Source organism: Arctopsyche grandis, chromosome 1 (assembly GCF_051622035.1).
Source record: "Arctopsyche grandis isolate Sample6627 chromosome 1, ASM5162203v2, whole genome shotgun sequence".
NCBI classification, from domain to species: Eukaryota; Metazoa; Arthropoda; class Insecta; order Trichoptera; family Hydropsychidae; genus Arctopsyche; species Arctopsyche grandis.
This window is the reverse complement of record NC_135355.1, coordinates 29,664,822-29,686,446: the sequence shown is the minus strand read 5'-3', so window position 1 is coordinate 29,686,446 and position 21,625 is coordinate 29,664,822. Positions and strand designations below refer to the sequence as shown.

At 37.3% G+C, this 21,625-nt stretch overlaps 2 protein-coding genes across 3 annotated transcripts in view; both read right to left on the bottom strand.

The window, feature by feature from the left end:
• The window catches only part of sgg (glycogen synthase kinase 3 beta homolog shaggy), a 52,690-nt gene extending 51,683 nt beyond the window's left edge, over positions 1 to 1,007 (bottom strand). For both annotated transcript variants that reach the window (XM_077429943.1, XM_077429952.1), the window contains exon 1: positions 480 to 1,007. In XM_077429943.1, coding sequence (XP_077286069.1) covers positions 480 to 564 — 85 coding nt within the window. In that variant the 5' untranslated portion in view covers positions 565 to 1,007. The remainder of the gene's footprint in view (positions 1 to 479) is intronic.
• Positions 1,008 to 10,908: 9,901 nt separating this feature from the next.
• The window catches only part of Hers (Histone gene-specific Epigenetic Repressor in late S phase), a 224,163-nt gene continuing 213,446 nt past the window's right edge, over positions 10,909 to 21,625 (bottom strand). The window contains exons 5-11 of the mRNA XM_077436247.1: positions 20,322 to 20,458; positions 19,983 to 20,207; positions 18,444 to 18,540; positions 16,155 to 18,370; positions 15,864 to 16,029; positions 15,618 to 15,786; positions 10,909 to 12,925 (exon numbers count right to left, since the gene is read on the bottom strand). Of these exons, the coding sequence (XP_077292373.1) occupies positions 12,724 to 12,925; positions 15,618 to 15,786; positions 15,864 to 16,029; positions 16,155 to 18,370; positions 18,444 to 18,540; positions 19,983 to 20,207; positions 20,322 to 20,458 (3,212 nt within the window). The 3' untranslated portion in view covers positions 10,909 to 12,723. The remainder of the gene's footprint in view (positions 12,926 to 15,617; positions 15,787 to 15,863; positions 16,030 to 16,154; positions 18,371 to 18,443; positions 18,541 to 19,982; positions 20,208 to 20,321; positions 20,459 to 21,625) is intronic.

Genomic DNA, 21,625 nt, shown 5'->3' with positions numbered 1-21,625 from the left:
AAAGATGCTATGAGGTATATAATAAGTTATTTAATCAGCATTGATAACGTACAAAATGAAATTCTCAAATGAATTTATAGCTTTATGTGAACGACTTGAATATGTATGAAAATTTTTTTTTTCTTTATATTTGAAATGGACTTGTGAATTGAGGAATTTTAATAGGGGGGCTATTCCTCTTCGGCCTTGAGCGTTCGCTATGTGGGGCATTCGAGCGCGTCACTGACATTGCACTAGGGCCATTGTGTCGTCTGGCCGTAAGGCTCAAAATCGCACGCACACGTTCGAGAATATGAATATGTGCGCCACGCAAACTGACGTTTGACGCACGGAGCGGGGGGTGGGGGGTGGGACGTGGGACGTGCGAGCGGGGGGAAGCGGCCATTTTTTTTGTTCAGTAGGAAAAATAACCTCAAATGGCGGGCGGGCGGGCAGGGCGGGGCGGGGGAGTGCGGGCGGGGTGAGGGGGTGAGACTTACCGGTGAACTTGAGTCCCCCGAGCGGCGGGTTGGCGGGCGGTTTGCTGCCCTCGGCGAAGGAGGTGGTCCTGGGGCGGCCGCTCATGGCGGCGGCTGCTCACATGGGGCTCCGCGGCGACGGGGCGAACACACCCGGGGGCGGGGGCGGCGGGGGCGAGCGCGACTGCCGACTGCCGACTCTGATGCGCGATGCTCGATGGTCTACGTCTAACGTCTACGGTCGACGCTCGACGCTCGGCTCCCAGCAGTCAGTCGACGGTGCGCGCGAGTCGATGTGAGGAGCGCGGGGCGCGGCGGGGCGGGGCGGGGTGGCCGGAGGCGGGGGCGAAGGCGCGGGGCGCGGGCAGCCGAATAGCCGAGTGGCCGAGTGGCCGAGTGGCCGAATCGGAGCGCTAGTACGGTAGAGCGGTAGAGCGGAGGAGCGATGGGGCGATGGAGCCGTCGAACCGTCGAACAGTCGAACAGTCGAGCCGTCGAGCCGTCGAGCGGTCGGGCGGCGTCGGCCCGCGTCGGCCGCTTTCGTGCTCTGACGTCACGCCCGCCGACAGCCGACACCCAACGCGATCGATCTACCTCCGCCTGCGACTCCGCGATCGCCCTTTTACTGCCGATCTAGGGCTTCGCCCGCGCCCCGTCTATTTTTATACGCTTCAAGACCACCGACAGTATTTTTTGAACGGCCGCTTACGGCTTTGCACGCCAAATTAAAAAAAAAAACAAATTGCACAACGGCGCATGGCCGATATGAGCTCTACTCTACGATGGAATTGATCGTCAAACTTCGCTAATTCGAAATTTCACTCGTTTTCGAAATATTTTCTTTATTCTCTCTACACTCGTTATCGAACGATTTTAGGACTGTTCATACCTAGTCGGCACGTACCGACTTCAGCAGGTATCCGGCCGTACGAAAAGTATTCTTTGGTACATTTTGTATGGGTATATTCATACCAACCGTCACGTTTACGCCACGGCAGGCTTACAGCAGTACCCGATATTTCCTGTTCATACCTTACAGCAACATCCGTCAACGTATCGTATCCGTTTTTTTGGCCATCGTGGAAATATACACGCGAATTACATGCCATGAGTCAGCCGCTTTGCTGTTTTGGACCAATTATGGATAGTGACAGTTGACAGCTGTTCAATCTTTCGACATGGTTTTGGTGCAAATATTTAAAAAAAAATTAATTTTTTTACAGAAATATTTAAAAAAATGTTGTCCATCATCCACAAGCTCCTTATACAGTGTCCAAAACTCTCCTTCGGTTTTTCTATTTTTTAACATGGGATGCACATCAAAACGCCTCCGTGCTTTTTTATTGCCTTCTTGAGCTTCTTCTTCCAACAACAACGCGATTATACATCATTTTTCGTTCGATAAACGCCGAAACATTTTTGCTGGCTTGTATTCTGACGCGTAGCTACGAATGCACGTGTATGCATTCATATTATTTATTTATTTATATATATTTTAGCTATCAAGCTAATTTAAAAAAAAATACATCTTAATTATTATACTTAACTCTAAAATTTATAATTAACTTATATGTACTGTCCCTCACAGAGGTGTCTCTTCGCACCTCGCAGGAATGCATCCATGTTTTTAGCAGACCTGACGCACTCAGGGAGGGCATTATACATGAGCACACCCCTGTGAAAAACACCCCCAGCCGTCTTATTCTTTCTTACTCTACTTACAACTAGTTTGTCCTTATTTCTAGTATAAAAACTATGTTTATCTCTATTCCTTATTATATAATCATCAAAATACTTAGGTAATAACTTATGATCTAACTTATAAACAAAAGACAATGTACTAATATTTAGACTAATTCTAATACTCATCCATCCTAATTCATCTAACATACTTCCAATACTCTTAAATCTACTCACATTCAAAATAGCTCTCATAGCTTTATTCTGTATTTTTTGCATTTTTTCTAAATCTTGGCCACTAAACAAATTAAGCACAGTGGCACAATAAACCAAATGTGGCAAGACAATTGAATTAAACACTAAAATTTTACTTTTTTTACTTAAAATATTTCTTAATCTACATAATACACCAACTTTTCTAGCCATTTTTTTTATTATATAGTCAGCGTGCATTTTAAAATTTAGTCCTGAATCTATGTATACACCTAAGTATTTTATATTTTCAACTTTTTCAATTAACTTATCATTAATTCTAATTTCATTCAATATATTTTTATTTTTACCATTCAACCACATCATTTTTGTTTTATTCACATTCAACTTTAATTTATTTTCACACAACCAGTCATTCACATAATTTAATTCTATATTTAAAATCTCAGACATTACATCAACATTCTTTCCAATTATATATATCAATGTATCATCTGCAAACAAATGTATTTTACACATCTTAATTACCTTAACAATATCGTTTATATATAATATAAATAATAAGGGTCCCAATTTGGACCCTTGCGGCACTCCATGAGGTGTTACATATTCAGAGGATAACACCTTATCAATTTTTACTCTTTGCCTTCTATTATTTAAGTATGATTGAAGCCACTTTAATACTATACCATTTATTCCTAACTTATATAATTTTTGTAATAAAATATTCCTATCTACTGTCTCGAACGCTCGCTTAAAATCTAGAAAAACTGCTCCAACAACCATGCTAGATTCATCCATCGTCTCCATCCAATCAGAAACCACCAATTGGATAGCGGTTTCTGTTGAATGTTTCACTCTAAATCCAGACTGTTCCACAACCAAACAATCATTTATACTAATGAACTCTTTCAATTGCAAGTACTCGACAATACGACGTAAGCAATATTGTGCCGTATCGACATGGCCTCTTATGTATAAGTAAGCCGATTTTGCCTTGCACTCGGCCAAATTGCTGTAAACGTGACGTGACCGCGACGTGTAGGTAGATATGAATAGAAATGTAATAAAATGACATATTTGAAACACAGTCGTGCAGTGCTGAAGCCGTGCAGTGCTGTTAAGTATGAACAGACCTTTAGACTCGTTAAATCTTCGGGTGCCCGGTTTCGAAGCAGTCATTTCGCGTTGTCGCACTCCAACTGTATTTCATTGAACATCCCGGTTTGTTCGTAAGTGAACCGACACGTAAGTGCGGCAAAGGAGGAAGTTGCTCGATTTCAGAGGTAGTTGCCTAATTTCGAAGGAGTTAGCTAAGATCCGGAGCCTCACTGACGTCAAGGGCTAGCGCGCTAGTTTATATCCTGGTCGGTTGTGCAATACGTGGCTCATTGTCGAGATCATGCTTTCGAAGATTCCTGTGGGCTCACGATCATCTACATATGTGGAGCGAGTCAAATTGTGTCTTGTGTTAACGAAGATGTTCGTACAGGAACGTGATTGTACAATCGTGCGGTTTGTCTTTTATGGGGAAGTGGAAGCTACTAGTATAATCGCCGCTACGAAAGTCGCGTGCGCAGGTGCACGAAAATTTGGCGTACAGAAAACTGCAGAACTTGTAAAGTTGCGCCGAAAACTTGCGCAGTTTTCTGTGCGCCGAATCTTCGTGCGCCGGGAGATCCGCGCACGCGATTCTCGTAGCGGCGGCTGGTAGCGATTCACTTTCGCGATGTAGCCCGTTTACCGTCTTTGCTCAAATTACACTGTTCGACACGAAAAATGGTTCAGAGACGAGATATGACTTTTCTTATAGATCTATGCCCAGTGAACACGAATCTGGTAATAAAGAAATGCAGATTCGGAGATATATGTACATATGTGTTTTTTAAATCACGCGATTTTTTCTATATCTTGGTGTTGTTCGGTTGATATCTCAAAATCTGTCAATTTCCTGTTCAAAATGAACATTGGAATCTATAGTCGGGTATTCTATCTTTCATTTGTAGTACTTTTCAGCTGTCAAATCTCTCTAAGTAGTCGACCAGTTCAAATCAAAAGTACGTATTTTTACTTGGGATTTTTCCCACTGTTAATACTATTTTATATTGAGTATTTTTGATTGAAACATGTTTATTGAGATAGTGTTCTGGCCACAATATTTTTTGTTTTCGTTTAAAAGGGTTAATTGGAAGTGTGCTGAATTTTAAATCGGTAAAATTGCGAGCTAAAAGCTCGTACTAGTATTTACTCGTATTTACTCGAATCTGAATTGAATTAATAGGGATAATATATTAAATTGTCTTTATATGAGAATTAAATAAAATTCCACTTAGAAAAATCATATTTCGACTATTCTTGTGGATTAATAACAAAAATTCGTTTAAACAAAAACCTCTAGTTCCTCCAAGATCAAGATGATATTATGTTCGTGAATGAACCGAAGTGAATACATGGACTGTGAACATATACATAAATACACTATCGATCTAATAAAGAGAATCAAATTGACGATATTCAATTTATTTAGATTAGTGGTGGATTGAGGATATTTTTTTTTATTAATATTACTTTGTTTTTATTATCCATTCGTATTTTTTTCAACCACAGACTATTTTATTTACGGACTATAGATTTTAATATTTTTATTACACATTGTTTGTATCGCCATAAACAAAATCGGGTCAGTTAATGCAATTGCAGATATAATGTGTCTTGGAAATGCGTTTATTTTAATATATGCTCACTAGTGCTGTGCCCGTTGATTTCAACGGGTATTTTCGAAAAGGAATTGATACACGAATTAAAATAAAGTTATATATATATTGTATACATATATAAAAATATAGTGTTAGCCTTAGGGTGGTTTCAGACTAGCGTTTTTTTCTGCGCGTATACGATCATTTCGGCATACGCGCTTACACGCGCGCTACTTTTCGCGCTTCAAAAAACCGGACGCAGGTACACGGGCTTATTCCGGCGTTTTCGCTCGAACCGGTAGTGGTGATTTAGTATCAACATGGATAATACGAGCTTATAAGCGCGTCTACGCTCGTACGAGTTGCGCGTATGGAAAACGACGCGCCTATACGCGCCTACATGCACTTCAAAAAACGAGATTATACGCGCGTATAAAACGCTAGTCTGAAACCGCCCTTACACGATTTTGCGCGCCGTTCACCCGTTCGAAATTTTATTTAATTTTTTTATTTTTATTTTATTTTGTTAGGAAAATTTACAGTTTTGTTAAATTACAAAATTGATAACAAAAAAAGAATCAATGAAAGAAAAACCATTTTAAAATTTTCACATATACATATGTAGGTGAAAGAAAAAATAGAAAATTTAAACATTAAAAGATATAAAATAAAAATAACAATATTATAAAAACAATAAAATAATAATATGATAAAAATTCACAATCACAATTACTAATTTACAAAAATGTTAAGCATCAAAAAACAAATTCGCAACAATCACTCTAGCTTGGTTTGTATTAATATTAATTAAGTCGAAATCACAATTGGTAGAATGAGTTTCTTTCATAATTAGAAAATATGAATGAGCTTCTTCCATAATTAGAAAATATATTAGGCACGTAATGGAGCTCATTACATCTGGTAGTTCTAATAGGCACACGCAATGACAGATAAATGATGAATGAATATGTGTTTGTGTGTGTATGTGCCACCCATCGCTCGGCTTGACGTCGCACATGCTTGTCGTCACTCGGCCTGACGTCACATGACGCTCCACACTCCCCCCCCCCCCCCCCTACTTTCCCACATCTCCTCAACCACTTGACTATGATTGGCTGTGTATCCACGGTCCGGCACATACCTAAATACATCGCGTCCGTTTTTATATATATTATATTTTGTCATCAAGTCATAAAGTAAAAATAAACGAAAGAAAGCATGATAAATGGAATATATAATAGTTTACATTAATTTTATTTAAAAAAATACATTCATTTTTAAAAATACCACCCCCAAAAAATTTCACCCGGGGTGACTTTTCCCTGCCGCTCCTCTATCGCTCTGCCGTTTACTGAAAGGCGTTCGTCTTTCAAAAGTTTATTTTAATTATAATATATAGATAGTATTTTGAACGAATGAAGTTGTCCGATTACGAAAATTTCAAGAAGCAAAATTGCCCCGATCTCATAAATATATGGGTTTAGCTACATATATAATATATAAGAGCTCGGTGAATATTTCGCCAAAAGCGATCTCACGCACGTCACTAAAATCTCGATCACGGAACATCTGGCACCCAAAAACTCCATCAATCAGTAGAGTATCGATATTTCGTATTCGAGATTGTCATGCGCGCGATCGCAATTTGCGCAATAATCCGTTTACCATACATACATATTATCCAACGCGTATTATTTAAGACGAGAAACCTAAAATAATATTATAAACATTTATTTTAATTTTTTTTGATATTATAAACTTTTATTCTATTGAATCTAGACAAAAGGCAATATTATGAGTTAAAAAATACAATGATTTAAATTGAACATATGTATCGTCACTAATGAAATGTAATGAAAATCAATTATCAGACTGATCTTTTAGACTTCACGATTTTTCCATAGAGAGTAACTATTGGCCATGCAGCAGTTCTTAGCCATTTGGACTTAAAAAATTGAAGTTGAAAAATGTAGTTCAAAATAAAATATACTTAATGCAATAATTGATGTTCCAGTTGATGACTTCCAAATCATTTTTCCCTATTCTCAAAATTCACTTAAATTTTAGAATACTTTATTTCAATGAAATCAAATCTATGTGCTGGACCATAATTAAGGCACAACTTCAAGTTTTGAAACATTGATTCTAAAATTATGCTTTGTAAATTTTAATTTTTTTATAATCAATTACGTACATACATACCTACTCTTACAATACTCACTTATCCTTTCTTAACTTGAAGTATTTTCAATTTCTTTATATGAAAAGGGAATCACTCGCATTGCCTTGCACATGTGTACTTGTACATCATTTCCACATAAGCGATGACTTTATCGATGATCCACCCCAATGAACTCACTTCGGAGAATACTACATATCGAGATAAGCATCGAATCATAGAATATGCACATAAATACCAATACACTGGACACTTACATCCAGTATAAACTCAACTATGTATAGCATTAGCATATTTTCTAAAAATGTAAATTACAAAATTCAAAATTATAAGAATATATTTTGTTATTTATTTTTCAAAACATCTATTTTTATGGTTTGGATTATGATCCAAATTTTTTTGTTGTTGTTGAGAAAGTACTATTGGAAAATAACAACAATGATAAGAATCTACAAATCAATTCGGAAAGTTAAGACTATTTTTGTTGTTTCAAATTAAAAACACAATTCTTACTTAATTCACGTTTATTTGTAGGAGATAGTTCAATCATTGAGAATATGTAATTTAAGGAATGCACACACATTTCTAATGACAATGGGTTGACAGACAGCAAGGCACCTAACGACAAGGCTTAATTATTTTTCAAGCCAAAATAATCAAAAATCATTATTCATTAATAATTAAACAGAAAAAATCGAAAAGTAAAAAAAGAAGATTGGCTCTACAATTTCGCAAGAATGATAACTTTATTATCTGCAACAGAAATCCGTGGAATAAAAAATAAAACAAAATCATATAATTTAAATAAAAACACATATATTATGGATTTTAATTCAAGGCAACATAAGAAAATATAACACAAATAAATTAAATACATATCATAAGTGACTAAATTTATAGTTCTATTGACTAATCATATTCCTGTGAGGCTCAAGACTATAAATATGCAAAAAGAATTTTTAATTATTCACAAAAGAAAATATCCAATAAAACAATTAAAGACTCTAATATAAAAATAATTAAATTTTCCTAAAAGCGAGGGGTAGCAGTTTACGCGCGCGCATGGATGTTCAAATTTTCTTTCGACCGCCACCAAACAATTTGGTATATTTCATTATACAATAATATTCACATTTACGATATCAACACTGTTGAATTTTATATCTCTAAAATTATATTCTTTATAACATATATTATAATTATAATACACATAATGTTTGAAACTTAATTTTCTCTGATTACGAATGATGTTACTGGCCATCAATGGTGTATGCACTATATGGGGAAAGAGACACAAATACACACTTAATATACTAAATATTCACATAACTGAAACACTCCATACATTCCTCGAAGGCCAGAAGTTAACTTTAATTAAATTTGTAAAATAAAAATGCATCAACCGTACATATTTGTATATCGAACTGAAATTTCAATTAAATTTTGTACATATTAGATTCAAATTTAAAACAAATTATGGTTAGAGTTGACGAGCCGTCAGATTTTATAAGGACTCGTCAGTATAATGCAGAGGGGTAAGTTGCACCACCACTTGTAAATCAACACTCGAATTACTTTGTACTAACACATTCATACACGATTACGTTAATTAATACACAATTAAAATCATTACAAAAGTATGTATGAATGTATGAATGTGTGTCTTACTTATAAAAGATAGAACGAAAAATTAATAAAAAGCACAGATTTTAAATCTACAATGCCGTTTTGCAGTATCGCCATACAAATTAATGATATTATCAACTAAATACAGTTTTCCCTAAACGTTTCTTGCATTTTTTTTTTATTTGATACATAAATATCATATCAAGGTAAACATGTAATTATACAACTCTGCAATAAACCTATTTTATTTTATATAGTAATAATAATAATGATGATAATAATAAAAACAATATGTTACATGTGTTCCCTCGTGTTTAGTATGTATTCCCTTAAATTTGTGAATAAAAATATTTTTAGTCGAATTGAACGTAGTATTACATATTATGTATATAACCTGAAAAATTTCATATTTTCATTACAAAATTCAATTCCACATATACGATTGTAGTCAAGTATCCGATGTCACATTTCAATGCCAATCAAAAGAAAATGCTGTAAAATATATTTGATGTGGAATTTACACCAATTATAAACACACAAACAGACGAATTGCACTCTCCCCGTAGAGTTAATTGATAAATACAAAATTAAATGTATTTGTTACAGACCAAATATACATTTCGTTCGTTCATGAACATATTAGTTTGATTATACACCAACCAATCAGGCCAGTTATAGTGTACACAAAAGAACTAGTTTATTCATGCACAAACTATTAGGCATAAGATTAAGTATTCTCAATTGTTTGTCCCATCCTCTATGTATGTACATATGTTTACCCTGGGCTGCAATATTTAAAAAAAAACTAACGGAAACGGAAATTATAACGTTGTAATGCAGTTTCCATAGGATTTCCTTTTTAAATACTTGGCGATTTGACAGCTAAAAGTTTCATGCGACACCTGGTGAGTCTATTTGAAGATAGCTTTTAATTTAGCACTAAGGATTGCAATTTACCGTCAAATTTCGCTTAAATAATTTCCCCCAATACCGGTTTATACCGGTAAATTAAAAAAGTAGATTAAATAACTAAACGTGGTAACTTTAGTTTGCCTAAAAATGTTACCGTAAATGTTAATTTAGGTTGAGCCGTAAATATTTAAAAATAAATCTCAGGTGAATAATGTCATGTAAATACATAGTCATATTCGTAAAATTAATAATCATAATTGAAACAACCGTCTGATCGCATTTATTACGACTTGGTTGGTCTGTGTTGCCACTCTTAAGCATACATCAGTGTAGCCACTCAAACGAATGCATCAGTGGTGCTACAAGAGAACTGTCAAACTAAAATAAGGCTCGCAACAACTAATTAAAGTTACAATTACTAAGTTACCACTGTAAAAAAATTTCAAGACCTAAAACAAAAAGGGAAATATGATGAGTTTATTGCCGTGCATACCTCCTATTCATCCCGCTCAAAATTTTGGTCATTTTGGATATTTAATACTGAAGACTAACAAATTTCAGACTAGCTAATCCACAATAAGCCATTTGCATCAACATTTAATGCAATAATATGCTATACTTGTGTATGTAATTAATTTGCTATAAAATAATTTCCAGTAAATCGGTATTGCAATCCTTAGTTCGCACATAAACCAAGAGCAAGAGTTCGTGTATGAACAAACTAGAGTGAACACTTGGACTGTAACATATATGTATATCTCAAGCCGTGATATTTGGGTGTAAATAGCACATAAATATCATTCTATAACATTGTCCAAACATTTCCAAATGCATACGGAAAGTGAGTTAAGACACATACAGATTGTAGATATCAAGGATATTCGAAAGAAAATTAGACAGTCGTTTAGCATTAACCCGACTAGCTGATGGTTTCAAGAAATTTCGCCAATCTGACTCTCAGATATGGAGATTTTCGCATGAACGATCCTCGCAACAACTCTCACTCTAGTAACGCGAATTGAATAAAGTACAATCACAAACATTTTTCTTTAGTTAAATGTACATCTACAGTCGATATGTAAAAAACTACATTATATGGTCATTTTCTGTGTAGAGTTTTTTTTTTAAATTTATTATTATTTTTAATTAATTAGTATATTTTGGTTAGGTAAAAAATAAAGCAGAATCTCTGTATGTATACCTATTTAACTTACAGTCCAGAAGACGTCCAGAATACAAAGTTTCTAAATGTATAACTCTACTCTTAAAGATAACTAGTTCAGTATGTATATATGCATATATGTATATACATATATACATATATTCTTTACATCAATAATAAAAATAATTAAATGAAGTGCTATGGTTTACAACTGATCGAGAAGAGACAACATTGTACGGAAACATCATTAATAAATTTTTCACAATTAAAAAGAAACAAGTCCAAGAGTTTTATCAATACACATACACGCACAATAATGTTATAATGCGCTTAAAATTAATTAAATTACAATTTTACAAAATAAACCTATGAAAAAATCAACAATCAATCTATATAAATGCTTGTAATAGGATTTTATTCCACAATTGTATGTATAATAATAATTAAATTAAATAATAATAAAACGCTTACACGTAAAACTGAATATGATAAAAATTTAAAAATAAATATAGTAAATTGCAAACGTCAAATCATCACACCGTTCCTTTTGCAATTCACTATACACATAACATGAGAGAAATAATAATACGGAAACATTTAATTGTAAGTCACACTTAAAGATTAATTAACTTAATGCTAATTTTAATACAATTAAGATGTACACAATTATTAATTTTTATGTATACTAAAAAATACATACGAAAATTAACTCTAAAAAAAACCGCAAACTTACAAATACAACAAGCAACTCAATATATTAACAAAAATAATTATACATCGATATAATTTTTTCACGAAAAAATGGTACATCAAATTTCCATTTAAAAAAATATTGGACCATTCCCAGCCTCTTGATGAACCTCTGTTTACAAAACGAAACCATCAGATATATTCAAACAAAGGTAAATACATGAGAAAAGATGAAAATGGGTTAATTGACGATTCAGCAACAATTCAGGTGGATTATAATGTAATGGTATGCTGGAAATCGAGCACTTCGATAATTTTAAGCACTTTTCAGATATCCAAATAATTCTGAAACGTATGCATTTTCGCCAACAATCCACTTTCATCTTGACATAACTTAAATTAAATCCATATTACATTGATTATAACACTCTCTTAAATAGTGCATTGGCTTTTATTTCATCAATCAAACAGTTTGACATTTAAAATACTCACTAATATGTATATAATATATATTTTGTGCAAAAGAAAATGTAATACAATAAATGAACGAACGTCTATAGTCCCTGGAAATGACTTTAAATCTAGTAATAAAAAAAATACTTTCTTTTTCTTTTTTAAATACATATGTATATTAGAAACAAAACGTTCACATCAGTCAATAGACGACCATCAGTCTATGTATAAATGACTGACATAAATGCCACATTACGGATATCCCCACTCAAAAAATGCAATGGACTCCAAACGTTCAGAACATTTACAAATTTATATTTTTCATCTATGATACTACAGACAAACACACAGCGAATAATATATTATATATCATAAATATAATCTTAAATACATTAATTATTTCATTCAAATGTATTATGTAGTAAATACACACGGGGCATTCTTTGCCTGCAGAATGTCTGGTTTCAAATCATATTTCTTTTGTTTCAAATAAGCACCTAGTCTTGTGTTTTCAATTTTTAAACCAACACTGTATTTTTTTCATTTCATGTATTAATAATAATATATATATATATAATATAGTTACATTGATAACAATGCTGTTGTACTTATATTTTTGTCAAACATGGACAAGACACACGGTCGATAAAAATGTCAATACGGTGGCCTCACAATCTTCTTGAGCCGGAAGTCGTAGACGCGCCGGCAAAACAGTACCAAATCAGGCGAGATGTTGAAAGGAACTTTGCCATCGTTGGTTGCGATGGCTGTGGTTACGTCGTTCACAGGCATGCTCGGAACTATGCTGATCGGACATGTTATGTTCTCTTCAGCCGCTTTCACTTGCTTACGATACCTGGTAATCAAAAAATTCAAATATAAATACAACTGTTAATTAAAAAAAATTATTTGGATGTGACCGACCCATGATTTAATTTAAAGTATATAAATGAGGTATATAAAAAGTATGGAAGACAAAAATTTGACAATGACGCACACATTCCGGCTATAAGAGCATTTTCGATATAAGTTTAAGCGCCAATGTATGGAAACTAACTTAGGACAAAAGTTTTACTTTCGGCTGTCGGATTTTATTAAATTTTTTTTGAAACTTAATCCTTTGAGTGCCGACGTCTATTTACGCCAAAATTACCAACTAGAATTATTTAGAAATCCAATAGAAGGCAGGATAAAAATTGCAGCTAATCCAAACAAACCCTAGATAACTACCGCCGAGGATTTCGAGTATTGTAAAGGTGTGTTTAGACTCTCTAATATTATACACTAGCTGTATTACCCGGCTTCGCTCAGTGTTTATAATATAAACCGCTTAAACATGACTAAGCTAATTAAATTAAAAAAAAAAAAAATTAAAAAAAAATTTAAAAATTAAAAAAAAAAATAAAAAAAAAATAAAAAAAAAAATTAAAAAAAAAATAAAAAAAAAATAAAAAAAAATAAAAAAATTTTTTTTAAAAAATCAAAAAAAAAAATCTAAATTTTTTTTTGCCTTCTAGGGCTTCGCCCTCGGCGCCCCCCTGAGCCTTTGCCTTCTAGGGCTTCGCCCCTCCACGCCCCATGAGCAATTGCCGTTTAGGGCTTCGCCCCCCTTAGTTAATGCCTTTTAGGGCTTCGCCCCTCCGCACCCCCATGATTAAATGCCGTCTAGGGCTTCGCCCCCCCTAGTTAATGCCTTTTAGGGCTTCGCCCCCCGCGCCCCCAAGATTAATTGCCGTTTAGGGCTTCGCCCCCCTTAGTTAATGCCTTTTAGGGCTTCGCCCCTCCGCGCCCCCATGATTAAATGCCGTCTAAGGCTTCGCTCCCATGATCAGTTGCCTTTTAGGGCTTCGCCCCCCACGCCCCCAAGATTAATTGCCGTTTAGGGCTTCGCCCCCCTTAGTTAATGCCTTTTAGGGCTTCGCCCCTCCGCGCCCCCATGATTAAATGCCGTCTAAGGCTTCGCCCCCATGATCAGTTGCCTTTTAGGGCTTCGCCCCCCGCGCCCCCAAGATTAATTGCCGTTTAGGGCTTCGCCCCCCTTAGTTAATGCCTTTTAGGGCTTCGCCCCTCCGCGCCCCCATGATTAAATGCCGTCTAAGGCTTCGCCCCCATGATCAGTTGCCTTTTAGGGCTTCGCCCCCCGCGCCCCCAAGATTAATTGCCGTTTAGGGCTTCGCCCCCCTTAGTTAATGCCTATTAGGGCTTGCGCCCCATGAGGCTGGGCCCCCCGGGCCCCCTTCGGGGCCCCACGGGGCTGCGCCCCTTGTGGCACCCCCTTTTGAGCCCCATGGGGCTGCGCCCCATGAGGCTGGGCCCCCCGGGCCCCCTTCGGGGCCCCACGGGGCTGCGCCCCTTGTGGCGCCCCCTTTTGAGCCCCATGGGGCTGCGCCCCATGAGGCTGGGCCCCCCGGGCCCCCTTCGGGGCCCCACGGGGCTGCGCCCCTTGTGGCGCCCCCTTTTGAGCCTCATGGGGCTGCGCCCCATGAGGCTGGGGCCCCACGGGGCTGCGCCCCTTGTGGCGCCCCCTTTTGAGCCCCATGGGGCTGCGCCCCATGAGGCTGGGCCCCCCGCGCCCCCTTCGGGGCTTCACGGGGCTGCGCCCCTTGTGGCACCCCCTTTTGAGCCCCATGGGGCTGCGCCCCATGAGGCTGGGCCCCCCGGGCCCCCTTCGGGGCCCCACTGGGCTGCGCCCCTTGTGGCGCCCCCTTTTGAGCCCCACGGGGCTGCGCCCCTTGTGGCGCCCCTAGCGGGGCCCCATGAAACTACTCGCTTTGCGCCCCCGCGGGGGTGAATCCATTGAAACGAAAAAAACAAATCGGCGCCCATGGATCGAAAAAAAAAAAATCGAATCACGTGTTCGATGACGTCACCGATCTACGGACGACGACGACGAAGACGACGACGACGACGACGACCAAGGATATTTACATACAAAGTCTCTTTCCAAATTATAGATTAGATACAATACATAATACATATATCTTGCAACAATATAAAATAAACAAAACAAGTCTATTAATGAATGTATTTTTCAAAAATTTGTTCCATCTTCTTCATTGTTGTTAAAATGTAATGTTCACAATTTAAATGCCAAGCCACAATCTAAAATACTCAGCAGTTAGGGATTTACATCGAGAAATTCTGCTATGCTATGGTTATAAATTCAGAAATTACTGGGTAAACCAGTGTAAAAATCGAACAATTGTAAACTGTCACTTCCGTTTGGCAGATATTCAATAAACTTTACATATTACTTCATATTATTTAACATTATATTACTTATTATTATTAAACTTCTAAATATGAAATTTTAGTTCAATAAATGTGTCTGAGAAAAACATGAAAAACCTCGATTCTGTAGAGTAAAAGTACTAATTCCGGTAGGGATAAATATATTAGTGTATGATATTTATCATTTCTATTACATGTAAAAAAGTTTCAGTCTGATCAAAAAACTTTATATTATTACTACGTACATAGATTAAGTAAAAACTAATATATTTTGGCTTGGAAAAATATAGCAGTCATCAAAAACAAATTCACTATACCTGCAATATTCGTTGAATGTGAGTACATAGCACTTGTCTTCTATGCAGGCTACACTGTTAGCGTCTCGATGCCGCGAAGCGAAAACTTCTTCGGCGCAATCTTCAGGTTGTCTTCCACTATCTGTATGTTCGGGCCGATAGTACCACAGCAGCGACACCATCATCTCACCTGAACACATCGAACACATCAATAATAACATTGCGGAATTCATCAATCGCAAGTTGCATATAATTAATGATAGTTACCATCGGAAGGATTTTCCCACAGTTGGGTGACTCTGGCTACGAAGGGGGCTTCAGTTCGTCGACTTCCAGCTCTCAATAGTACGCAGTCTCCACGTCGTACGGCGTCACCAGCTCGTTCATGGCGCATTCCAGAATAGCACCAAGCCATGAACCAAGTCTCTTCATTCTGAAATGGTCAATTTTAATGTTCAGAAAATGAATATATAAAGCAAATTGTACTATTGAACCGTACTATGTTTAAATGAACAAATTTGATAATAGATTGATTATAAATGTATCCATAATACTCACACTGACGTAAACTTTTCCTTGTTGAGGTTCACCCTCCCAAGTCCACCCATTGCTCCACCGAGGCGTTGAAAGTCTTCTAACTGGCAACAATTCAGTTGGTTCCTTATCGATGGTTTCGGTCGATCTAGTTTTCTTCTTGACGCTCTTTGTCAATGGCAATAATCTACTTTTACACTTTTTCGCCTTTGCTACTTCCAACTTAATTACTTTGGTATCCTTAACGTCACTACTCACTTGACACTTTGCTTTGGCATCGCAATCGTTCTTCACCGGACTCTTTTCAGACTTTCTGTTCAAAGCTGCTGGGGATTTGGACTTGGTACGCGTCATCTTTTCCGCAGGCAACTTCACGTCGGTTCTTCGCATAGGCACTTGAGTGCAATCAGTCTCGTTAATCTTCGTCACAACATTGTTGTTGATGTTGAGAACGGTCCTATTTTTCGCCCCACAGTTATCATCGTCACTAATGAATTTCTTTACTTTGCTCATAGTTCGCAGCGAGCTTTTCGAGCACGTGAGAGGATCAGAGATGACTTCTGAATCTTCTGTTATGTTCTTTTCAACGTTTTCAATCGAAGGATCAATGTTGTTATTTTTCTTAATTAGATTCTCTAAAAGTATAGCGCTTTTGTTTTTTGGCATTAACGGAGCTATACTAGTTTGAGAGCTATCAATTGGCTTATCAACTATAAGATCATCATAGTGTCTTGTGTGCTGCTTCCTATCGGTGTATTTTAGTAGACTGCTTGCTAATTTCTTTCTTTTAACAGGTGAATTCTCATTGATGGGAGAGTTTGAATTTTTCCTTTTGTTGGCGACTTTCTTCGTTTGATTCTTGTCAGAATCCATCAAACAAATTCCCTTTGACGCTTGTTTTGTTTTGTCAACTTTTAATGTGTTCAGCTGCCGTTTTCCATTGTTCAATTTGAAAACTTTTTCAGGCTTTTTAATCAGATCTTTGTAACTACCACTGAGAGTGGTTTTTTTATTCACTTGAATAGTATTAACAGTTTGGTTCTTTTGTCTTTTTTGTAATTTAACGTGTTCTCCAATACCATTTGTTCCCAAATTTTCAGTGATTTGTACATCATTGTCTATCTCTAATTTCGGTTGGGAACATCTTCGCTTCATACCCAGTTTTGGCTTTGCATCGTTTGATTTTTTTGAAATATCAGAATTAAGAATACATTTACTACTATTATTACTATCGTCCAAAGCTTCCGGTATTTGTTTCTTCAGTGTACTATTATTATTGGGTAAAGTAGTATCTTCTTTTTTAGGATCTATGGATAAATCTATTATAGTTTCTGGTTCGTTAATTCTAATCGACTGCACTATTATGCAATCGCTCTTGTCGCTTTTATTGTCAGGACCGTTGTCTTCTGAAGAAGATAGGTCAATAGGGGCCATTTTTGAGTTTGGAGAATCTAATAGAATAACTTCATCTCCACTGTCAATTTCATTTTTAACATTATCAATATTTTCTTTGTTTATGTTATCAGTGATAACTTGCAGTGGACTAGCAATGCGTCGAGGGATATTTGAATCTAACGGTACAGTATGAGGTTGGCACATCAATAATGTTGTTGTTTGTACAACATTATCATCGGCTCCGATTGACTTTCGAGCCATCGCTTTGCCGACTCTCGCTCTTCTCTGCGGTGGATTGTGAGAAGAAATAGGAGTTGACTGGATGCTGTTGACGCAAGGATGAGGGTCCGGAGGCTGAGGTATACTCGCTCCGGCCGAGCCTCGAGCTGGCGATGGTGGACCTAAAGATTCTGGAGGCATGACGCTTAGCGATGGATTGATAGCGACGGCACAACAGCCACTACGACCTTCGCCGACTTCCTGCCTAGCTCGGCTATTGACTTGATCCGAGAAGTATTCCCGTTTGGGTGAGCGTCCACTCATCATAGCATTGTTGTCTAGAATCGGGCAGATGCTGCTCCTAAGCTCTGGCCCGTTCTTCATGTTACATTCATTCTTGAGAACTTGATTCAACAACGGTGGATCTTTTCCACTAGACGCTTTCGTTTTTCTTTTGTCATCCGTGCAGTAGCTGATGGTAGATGGTAGTGGAGCTCGGCTGCCCCCGGGAGGACTTAGTGAATTTGGGCCGCCACCAGCCGAGGGATTACCAGTAGCGGGCCCAGTAAGGACGTTTTTTGGACACGATTGCATTGGACACGGGCACGGGCCTTGATATGCTGCATCTGAAAATAATAACGAATACATTTAGTATAAATATGAACGACGAATGAATAATATATAAGGTTGAATACAGACCGAGACAAGCAATCGGAGCACGTGGAGGTGTGTGAGGATGTTGATAGCATGGAGGACAGTACTGAGAAGCGTACGTCTCAGGCGCAACCGGTGACATCTGAAAAAATCAAAGCGTATTAGATCACATAACGATTAAATGGTCAAAATACAAAGTAGAAAGCAGCAGATATACTGAAAATGGAGCTATTGTCATCTCTTTCCAATCTATTTTTAGCTATTCTGACGTCATTAATTTTGGTCGCACTACTTCAGTCAGGACAATGTAGTATAAAAAAAATTGCGAACAGCGTCAATACGTATAAAATTTCAGATAAAAAGAATAATAATAATTCGGACGTGACCAACCGATGATTTTATATATGACAAATTTCGCTTAGTGACACGCACATACCGGTTATGAAGGCGTTTTCAATACACGCTAATGGAAATAAGTCGCACATTATGGATTCTCAAAAAGACAAAGGTACTACTCCGGTTCTCAGATTTCGTTTTTGGAGAAAAGTGTGAAAAACCTCGAAGCTCAAGAGTAAAACTACTGCTTCCGATTACCAATTATAGATATGTATATACGTAGGATTCAATTCCTGAAGGGACACGTGGTGAGGGTGGCTCTTTTATGAAGGGTTTATAAATGTCAACACACCGAAACGAACTGTCGTTTGGTCATGAGTAGTCACCGGAGCCTGAGGGGGCCGTGTATTGTTCAAATGTTGTAAATGCAATGTTTAAGGTTTGCCGAACCTTTTTACAAAGCATTTACAACAATTGAACAATAAACGGCACGCTTCCGGTCCTACCTCTAGTCATGAGTAAAGATCGGCGCGACCGTGCTACCATTGTCAATTTCAATAGCCAACCTTTTTTTTTGCTCTCTAGCTTTGTAGTTTGCCCTTTTTCCTAAATAATAGCACGGTCGCGCGGCGCTATAGTCATGAGTAGAGATCGGCGGTCGAGTTGCCGCCATGAAATAACAATAGACCTCTCCATTGTCCGAGAAAGCAGGAGAGCAAAAAAAATTGTTAACAATAGAAATTGACAATTGTGAACCATTTTTTTTTACCAAAAATGGGCTCACCATTGTCAATTTCGATGGTGAACCTTTTTTTTTGCTCTCTTTCCTAGAAAATAGCACGGTCGCGCCTATCAATAGTCATGAGTAGAGTACGGATAGCCAAGGTACCGCTCATTGTTCAATTGTTGTAAATGCTTTGAACAATAAACGGCACCTTGGTTATCCGGGCTCTAGTCATGAGTATATTTACTTTCAATCTAAAATGTATGTGCAAAAGTTTCAGCTCAACCTATTGAGCGGTTTGGTAGATAAAAATTCCGAAGAAATATAAAAAACGAAGAGACCTCTAATGGTATAACTTAAAATTTGAAAAATTACAGCATCACGATTAGAATTTTATTGACTAATACAATTTTTCAGTGTTATTACTTGAACTAACATACATACATGGATAGAATGATACTCTATATCAAGTATGTTTTGATCCTGCTTGGAAAGTGGAAGTGTAATGATAAAAATATGTATACCTGATTATCGTGGGCACCTGCGGATCCAGAACCTGATCCAGGGCCCGTAGAAGGATGCCTGTAGACAGCAGCAGTGCGATGGGCTGCTGCGGGTCTATAGCAAGGGGGTGCAGGGAGCACGAGGCCCCCACCGGGACCTCTTCCTGTGCCATAGCATACTTCACCACCTCCATAATGCGCATGAGGACCATACTGACCGCCGAAACCTCCACCATAAGGTATGACCTAGTATGAAAGAAAATAAATTTATAACGTATTGGAAAACACACACACATCGTTATACCACATATGCCATTGAATGAAATGGATGGGGTGATTTGAAGGGGTTTTGACGCTAACCTGTTGCGGTTGGGCGTAGGAGTATCGGCTAAACTGAGGGGCCTGCTCGGTGGGAAGAGGCGGGGGAGCGCCCCCATCCTTGAAGCCCCCATGCAGGGGCGCAGCCGTTATCAGCGGACCCGCCGGTTGATAATAACCTGAAACGAACAAAACAATTGGTCAATACTCATATTCAAAATAAAACAATATCTATGTGGAAATTTTTGCTGTAGCAGGACTACAAGGGGATGTGAAAATATGTCAAATTTCCGAAACCTCGTAACGCTTCTTCGCTATCTCCCCCGGTTGTTTTCCCGTCTTTAATGAGATTGCATCTAACCCCTTTACGCCCCCGTATTACCATATGGTAACAGTACACTTAGCGCCAACATAATGGAACCTCAAGACTGTTTGGTTTCCGGGAGAAATAATAGCCCTCCAATAGCTTCAATGCCTTTACCAGTTTGAGAATTTTATATCATAACGACGAATACGAAGAAAATTGTTTGATATAAAAAATCATTATTAAGTTATTTACTAAAAAAGTCGAATTTTAGATACTTAAAGATTTATCAATAAAACTGTATTATAATAAATATAAAATATTTTGCGCGCAAGAATTATCGCGAAAACACACTGAGAGGAACGGCACGGCACGTCTTCATGACTTCCAGTCAAGGTTCCCAGTGCCCAGTTCATTGCTTATTCATGTGATGGGCATTTCTTCAGGTCATTATTACTTGGTACGACCTTATAATTTTGACAAGTTTCTCATACATTTCTTGAAATATGGGAATCACCGTTATTGATCACTGTCAAACCTATGTCAATACAAGGATAAGATATTACCGAAAACACTCTAGAGAGTGATTTTTTGGGACTGCGTGCCTTAGGAATGGTTATGCGTGCTTGCGTTTTTTTTTTTGATGTGTAAAAGTATCTAATAAAAAAACCTACATGTCTCTAAGTGTGTTTTCGTCCTTAGTCATTTGCATGACAATTTAAAATTGATTTGACTTTTTTTTGTCGTCAATTTGGTCAATTATGTGGGGCTGATAATTCACACACATAAGACCTTTTCTAATGTAACCGAATTCTGGAAGGGAACGATAGGTTCTAAATAAGAATATTGCAAAGAGGTTTTTAAGTTTTCCTTATATTACGCTGTAAACATTATCATTAAAATATGAAAATACAATAGAACTGATAATAAGAAAAATAATGTGTAAAATACAAAATAGTAATACTGGATCAATACGAATTAAAATAGACCTACGATGTATTGTGAATATAATTTAAGAGTAACAATAATAAAGAACATACAT